Raw genomic sequence first — 7,901 nt, 5'->3', positions numbered from 1 at the left:
CCCCCCCCCCCCAATACTGATTTTGAAAAATGATCTAACTACTCTAGATCAGGCTTTTCTCATCCAAAAGATGAAAAATATAGACCCAATAAATAACCCCAAGTTCCTTTCTTGTCTTGAATCCTTTTTTTTTTAAAGATTAATTTATTTATTATATGTAAATACACTGTAGCTGTCTTCAGACACACCAGGGCATCAGATCTCATCATGGTTGTGAGCCACCATGTGGTTGCTGGAATTTGAACTCAGGACCTCTGGAAGAGCAGTCAGTGCTCTTTCACCACTGACCCATTTCTCCAGCCCTTAAGTGTTCTTTTTAATTCATCCACAGCTATTAGAAATATTCAAGCAAACCTCTTCCCCCATGCTCCCCCTCCCCATGGTCTTTGAGACAAGAGCTCTCTATGTTGCCTACAGAACCCTCCACACCTTAGATTTGGGCAATTCTCTTGCCTCAGTCCCTTGAGCAGACTCTAGTTGCTAACAACGGCCAGGTGTACATCCCATATTCTATTGTTGCCAATCTCCTTGACAGCTCTGGGTACTCACCTCCAAAATGTCTGAAGGATTTGGGTCCCTTAGAGGCTCTACTGAGTGGTCCCTCCAAGAAGGAACTGAAAAAATAAAGAAAAAGAAGAGGAAAAAGAGGAGGGGTGGAACCACCCTTAAATCCAAAGTCATCCAACTGTCCAGCTATCCACAAGGACAAGAGGGCTCTCCCCAGATAAGACAGTTATTAAGCGACAGGAATCCATATTATGGCCTTACCCAAGGCCATAGACAGTCAGTGTCCTCACTATGGTATACAAGAACCTAGAGTGCCATTGCAGTCTGCCAAACTCAGGGTCACGAAAAACCCTAAGCCAACACCTGACAACTCACATAATGGATGCACCTAAAGTTCCTGAAAAACAACTGGGATGTGTTGTGGTTTTGATGTCTACAGTAGTGTTATCAAACGCCAAGGAATCTCACTGTTCCGTATCCAAAAGCCGAGAACGCAGCTCCCAACCAGCCACCATCCCACCAATCCCCACCCCGGGCCCAGCCAGCGATTCCTAATCTACTCACCAGCCAAGACTGAAGTTTCTCCTGCAACACTTGATGGCATCAGACACCCTAAATAATGTAGGAAAGAAGAATCATCTCAGTGTAAAAAGAAAAAAAGCCCACACCCAAAATGGAGGAAAGGATCCTCTCTGATGCGCTCACTAGGAAGCCATTTTGCTTTGAGTTGTTCTTTGGAGAATTTCTCTCTGGGGAAGGGGAAAGAGGGAAAAACAGACAAAAGAAAAGAAAATAAGCCCACCACTTTTTTTTTTTTTACACTGAGACGACTTCTTCTCTTCATTATTTAGGGTGGTTTCCCTGCAACAGTTGATGGCCAAGGATAGCAAACCTTAAACTCAGAACATGGCAGGTGAGTAAAAGTTGACCCTATTTTCAAATAAATAGATCAGTGTTCTCAGAACTTACATATGTAGTCTTCTTCAACAGTTTCCTCCTCCCTCCAAACAAACTACCTTGCTGGTCCAGCCTGAACAACATGCACACAAAGACTTTGGCTTCCTTAGAATAAGTCATTGAGACTTCCTCTTGAGATAGAAGCATCAGTAACGGAAGGACTCACACACTTATGCATAACTCAGGCTCCTCAAGAGACTGGGATCTCCCAGTCATGCCCCCTCATAGTGTTATGCCCACAATCTCAGATGTGTTTGGAACTTGCTCTACTAGAGTAGACAGGGTTTTCAAAAACAGCTAGTCACAAAAAATAACTCCACACCAAGCCATTTCCTAATTCCAGGTGGAAAGTTGCTTCATGGTTTCTCCTAAATTGTTATGCAGCATTGCTATAGCAGCAAAATTTAACTATTAAGATGAATCTGTTCAACTGACTGAAACAACAGTAAGTATCTAAATCTAGATCAGGACCCTGATCTGTCTCGTGGCCTCAGTGTGAGGCCTAATAAAGGTTAGATCGTTTCTCCATCTTCCCCACTTGGGTTTGTCACAACAGCCAGACAAAGCCTGGAGAATATTCACATCTTATTGGAATGGACTCCCATCCCCATCCCTACTAGAGGAAGGCACAGGGGTAGAAACTTAGGTCTAAGGCTCTAGCTAAGAAAGCTTTCCCCATCATTACCCAAGAGTACCCACAATGACTGTCATAGACTAATATAACACACTTGAAGACACATTATAGTTACTGGTTCATATGGAAGATGGGGATCATCTCTGTGGAAGCCATTAAGAGATAAACAGGAATAAAGGCCAACCCCCCACACCCCACACCCTCCCCAAGCAGCTCAGATATCCCAAGATAGTCCTTATTGTTTGAAAAATAGTTTGTAGACCATTTTATTTAAATATATGAACAACCAATGGGCTACTGCAATCCAAGTGAACTCTCCACATCTTAGAACCTTGTGAAGTGCAGTAAGGAAGACTGTTGGTCTTTGGCAGATTCCTCCTGCCCCCAGACCGGGACGGAGAGATACAGATAAATGTTTATGTAGTTAGAGAGCGGAGGCCCAGGTGAAATTCCCCACCCCAAACTGGCTCCCAACCAAAAATAACCATTGGCCCCTGAGAACACCCAAAGACCACCCTCCCAGGTTTCACACAATATCAAATGCAGGAACAGTCGTGCACGGCAAAGTGTAAGTTCTATGCATTTCACAGCACAGAAAACCCTTCTTTCAGAGGGCATGCAAGTTGCCGGAGATTACACCCCCCAAGTCTGGTGCTCTTGTGATGAGCAACTTACTGGCAAACACATCTCCCAGTGTTGTAAGCAGACACATACATTGAGCACATTTTGCTGTAATTCCATCTATTTGCAATGCCTGCACAGTGTCTGTCTCTGGCTGTTAACTTACTCATTCTTGACAGAACTCTGCTTTATTGATTGCACTTTTTTAAAAAGCCAAAGGCCTTTCACACTTGTTAGCTTGACCGCCACCACTAGGGAATAAGAGCAAGTGTTCTCTATGCCTTACTTGCTACAGTCTCCTCCTTTGGAGAGGATTCCCGTAATGGTAACGGTGATGGGGGAGGCTGGTGCCAACGACACAAATACATTTCTGTGGTGGAAAGGTACGGCAAATCTTCCATCTCACTTGAGAAGGCTTTCTCCTTGGTGTGGGCGCTGGGTCCCTTTTGGGGAGTAGAGAGTCTTGGTGGGGTATCCACTGAAGACCGGGGCTTTTCTGGGGTTTCTTGGCTCCTCAATTCACGTTTGCAAACAGTTTCTGATGTGGAACCACAGGGCTCCTCTTTAATGGGAGAGTGCTTAGGAGTTTTTGTTTTGACTTTTGAAAACTCAGGAGCCAGCTTTTTAACAGGAGCCTTTCTTTCTGTATTTCCAAATGGGGTTTTCCTATTAAGTAGGAAAAAAATGTTATAAAAATTGATTGATTTCAAATAAGACTTGATTTGAATATACTTGAGGGCAAGAGAGTTATCCAGGTACCTAAATATCTACTGTTCATTTGGAAGCCATGGGCAGCAAGTATCATGCTTGAAAGTGTACAGAGCAGGCCTCTAGGAGCAATCGTCCATGCTTAAGAATTTGCCTTCTCTTTAAGATATACTCTGCATTCTGTACTTAGTACTGTGACCAAGAAAATGGTTCAAGACAAGATCTCAACACGGAAACCTGGGGGTTTTTTGTTTGTAAAAAAACAGGTTCTCGGGCTGGAGAGATGGCTCAGCGGGTAAGAGCACTGACTGCTCTTCTGAAGATCCTGAGTTCAAATCCCAGCAACCACATGGTGGCTCACAACCTTCCATAATGAGATCTGATGCCCTCTTCTGGGGTGTCTGAAGACAGCTACAATATACTTACATATAATAAATTAATTAAACAAACAAACAAACAAACAAACAGGTTCTCTATTGCCAGGCTGGCCTTGAACTCACAACAGACCTCTTGCCTCAGCATCTTAAGTGCTGTGATTACAGGGGTAAACCACCATGCCCCTAGAACAACAGACTTCTCAATTCAGCGTATGGTTGCTATAATGCCAATCCACGAATCCCAAGCCCATATTCTGTCACCATTAGGTGACATTAGGTGACCTCATCATTTTCAGTTAACAGAATAAAGTTACCAGCACACCTTTTGTGTCCCTTTCCACTGCGGCCACATGAGAAAGGCTTGGAAGGCAGAGCCTGGGATGTCTCGCAAAACTCCGGCTGGCGCTCCAGTTTAATTTTCTCAGACAACTCTGTTTCCTCTCTCTCTTCAGTTTCATAGCCCTGAAACAGCTTGTGCCTTTCCTTCTCGTTATCCTTCCTTACCAGCTGCATCCGCCTTTCCATACGTTCAATCCGAGCAAGGAGCTACAAGGAAGTGACAAGACACAGACTTACACACGAAAGTTAAACCCAGTACCTGGCCGTACTGAGGTACCATCAGTCTTCTGCGTGTTGCTATGGACCCTACCAATTCAACTTTTACTCTGAATTGGCAGGTAAGAATCTGAATAGCTTCCCTTAAGCCCAATAAAGGCAAAAGACAATTAATTGTAGGAGTTAGTCTGGATGGTAAGAGGGATGGGGCAATTCGAAGTTCATTCTTCTGGAAGAAGACCCTCCCCACTGGGCGGGGTCAGAGTACCTTCTAATGACAAGGACTCTGTCATGTGGCTCCAAGCCTTTTGGTACCCCCTCAATTTAACCTTATATTGTTCTTAGCTGTTGTATGTGGTGCTAGGGATAGAACCAGGGCTTCCTGAGTGTGCTTGGCAAGCACTCTAAGCACTGAGCTACATTCTCAGCCCTGTGTTCTTTTAAGGTGTCCTACGGTTGTCCAAATTCTATCTGCTCTATGTTCACTCCAAAACTCTGGACACAGTGGAATGTTTAAACAGCACAATGAGAGGAATCAAGAGCTCACAGAGTATCCCTAGGGATAGCAGTGTCACATCGAAATGCTATGTGTGTGTATTTGAGGAAGTACTACTAAAACATACTACATTGGAAAGAATTATAATCGACATCAGTAATATAATCCCAACACATATGACATATACATTCTGTTTTGCATTGGAGATAATCGGAAAATACTATCTAAAGATTTATTAAAATTATATTCTAGTTAAAGAGAACCACAAAAATCAAACAAAATCTAAGTCTACTGTCACCAGAAACTTGGTATTAACTCAATTTTGACAAAAAGGTGACAACTGTGCTACTTACAGCATACTACAAGGATTCTGCCTTGGTTAGTGACATCGTTGCTGCACTCATTACATCCATTGCATAGATCTCAGCAGAGGCCCAACAATAACTGGAGTAAGAGCAGGCTTAAGGAATGCTAAGGCTGAGTTCTATAACACAAGCGGTGAATGCCAAGCTCAGACTGAATGCTTTATCCTTAACTCACCCCACTCCTTCCTACCTTGAAAAGCCTATGAAGGAGGCCAAAGGAGCCATGGCCTCAAGAACTCAGCAGCAGTAGTACCCCCCATCAGCCACTCATTGTCATCTTTGCTCTGATTCACAGCCTTAGCATTACTTAACCATGTTTTGTGGTGACATAGTCTTCATTTCTTCTCCTTTCCTGATCTTTCTCTTCCCACCCCCTTCCCATGAAAGGAAGGATATGTTGTGTTGTAACCACAGTGCCATCACATCCTAGACTGCAGCAAGTGCTGAGCGGTGCTACCTCCCTGTTGAGTAACTTCCACAAATCAGCAAGACCTGTCCCAGCTGCCGTTCTACCTGGCAGAATCAAACAGATGCCTGATGGCGACTCATTTAGAAAGCAAACAAAATGAATAGCTCTTCTGCTCCCATGCCTTCGGTGCACACAGCACCAGAGTGAGAGGAGCCAGGAAAGGGAGTGAGAAAGGGAGCAGAGCCTTAGCACAACTGTAGAAACCATGTTTATTTTTAGGCAGCTAAAAGGTATGTTAACACTGTAACACCCCACCACCCCAGCGTCCCCATGTGTGAGGGAGTATGCTTAACATGTGTGCCCAAGGCTGCTTGCTGGGCAGTGCAAACAAGTCTATGGAGTCATGCTCCCCACAAGTACAAAGAAACAACAAACGACTTCTCTACTACATCAAGACTGGAAAACAGGTTTGGGAGGTGGAGGGATTTACAGAATACATCGAAGAAGCTTATGTCTCAAAACCTGCCAGCTTATTCAAGAGACTTGGTCAGTGGGTAGTGTTTTATAACTCAGATTTTTCTACTAGAAACTCTCTGAAATCAAAGGCAGTGATTCTCATTTAGGAAAGCTAAAATAGGATTCCACATGAGCCATCTTTACCCTCTACCGACCAAAAGACCTATGACAACCTTCCTGTCTAAAGATGCTGCAGTGGTGGTGGTTAAAGGCAACAGCTGTTATAGCCTCCTCTACAACGCACTGCTAATGCAACAGCGCTTTAACACAACCCCTTCCATATAGCCACATCTGCACCCCACCCTATCATTTTTTAACCCCTCATAAATCAGGTCTTTTCCCACTCTAAACGCCTTTCCCACAAGTATGGGGCTGTCGTTTTAAATTAACCCTTTGGCAACCGAAGCCTCCTATTACCCCCCCCCCCACACACACACACAGGTTGCCCTTTAACCCTTCCTTCCCACCCAACGTGTCAGTGATGCCAGGCTCCTAACGACCCAACATCTAAGGCACTCCTTCGCTGGTGGCCAACTTCCTCTAACCCTAACCGAGCGGGGACCTCTGCCTCCTACAGCCCCCTTCCCCGAGCATGCGCAGAGCTCGCTCCCCATCCTTAATGCAGATTAACCCCTCCCGTACCGTATCTCTCTCGGACTTGAGCTCCTCGATCTCTTTTTCCTTGGCCTGCAACTGCTGCTGCTGCTGTTCGATGAGGTCCAATTGCAGCAGAAGGATCTGTTTGAGGCAGGCGGCCTGACTGGAGGCTCCCGAGCCGCCGCCACCCCCGAGAGGGCTCTTCCTTATACTCTTCCATCTGCCCTCACTAGCCGCCAGGGTCCCGGCAGTGGCGGTGGGCGCGAGGGGTGGTGGCCCGGGCAGAGGTAGTGGTGGGGGTCCCGCCGGGTCCGAGGCGGTGGCAGCTGGGGGAGCCGCCCCACCCTTGTCCCCAGCCCAGGGCGTAGGCTCTTTGGCCGCCGCCACGAGAGAGCCCGTCTGAATGGGCAGCACCGCCTGATACTTGGGCCGGGGGCTGCAGCCAGCGCCGGCTGCGACTGGCTCCCCGCCGATGCCGGCTTGTTTAGTAGCTGGGGGCGGACAGGGCAAGGGCACCGAACCGCCCCAGCTCTCTTCCTGCTGCCCGGGGGCCGCCCCGGCCGGGAGTAACAAGCCCCGGCCCTTGCCGCCGCCGCCGCCGCAGCCGGCTGGAGAGGGCGCGGGGCTCCCGCCCTGGGAAGAAGCCAGCGGGGGCCCCGGCTCCTTGAGCTTACGATGCCGGGGGAGGAAATGGGCTTCGGCCGCCCCGGACTCGTCCTCGGGCCCGCCCAGCGCCGCAGCCCGCTCGTAGTCCAGTCGCTGCTCGGGGTTGCCGCCGGCAGGGGCCGCGGCCGCCTTGAACACTGCGGATCTCATGGTCATAGTGGTCCGGAGCGGCGCGGGGGACCGAGACGGAGGAGGGGGTGGGGAAGGGGCGAGGTGCGGGGGGTCGAGGACGGAGGAGGGGGAGGGGAGTTTGGCGGGCTCGTCTCAGCAGAGCGGCCGCAGGCCTCCGCTAACGCGGCTTCTCCGAGGCCCGGGCGCCATCCCGCCGGCGAGCGGAGAAGTGGAGGCCGCGACTGAGGCCCGCCGCCGACCCATGGTGGCCTCGCCGCCGCCTCTGCTGCCGCCACCGTCGCCTTCGCCGCAGAGGCAGGAGCTCGCACCCAGCCGCCCCCGAGCTCATCCCCGGAGCTCGCTTCGGCCCCCCCTGGCCCGG

The 7,901-nt window shown here is 48.5% G+C and overlaps 1 protein-coding gene across 4 annotated transcripts in view; it reads right to left on the bottom strand.

Moving 5' to 3' along the window:
- Msl1 (MSL complex subunit 1) overlaps window positions 1-7,895 on the bottom strand; it is a 12,107-nt gene extending 4,212 nt beyond the window's left edge. Inside the window, exons 1-5 of one of the 4 annotated variants that reach the window (XM_031350679.1) lie at window positions 6,788-7,895; window positions 4,127-4,350; window positions 3,006-3,385; window positions 1,072-1,119; window positions 550-614 (exon numbers count right to left, since the gene is read on the bottom strand). In XM_031350679.1, the coding sequence (XP_031206539.1) occupies window positions 550-614; window positions 1,072-1,119; window positions 3,006-3,385; window positions 4,127-4,350; window positions 6,788-7,564 (1,494 nt within the window). In that variant the 5' untranslated portion in view covers window positions 7,565-7,895. Of the gene's footprint in view, window positions 1-549; window positions 615-1,071; window positions 1,120-3,005; window positions 3,386-4,126; window positions 4,351-4,627; window positions 6,313-6,787 lie in introns of those variants that run through there. The other 3 variants (XM_031350682.1, XM_031350681.1, XM_031350680.1) reach the window with 3 other exon arrangements.
- Between the last annotated feature and the right edge of the window lie 6 nt (window positions 7,896-7,901).

The sequence above is a fragment of the Mastomys coucha genome, unplaced genomic scaffold, assembly GCF_008632895.1.
Source record: "Mastomys coucha isolate ucsf_1 unplaced genomic scaffold, UCSF_Mcou_1 pScaffold5, whole genome shotgun sequence".
Classification (NCBI taxonomy): Eukaryota; Metazoa; Chordata; class Mammalia; order Rodentia; family Muridae; genus Mastomys; species Mastomys coucha.
This window is presented reverse-complemented; position numbering and strand designations above follow the sequence as displayed.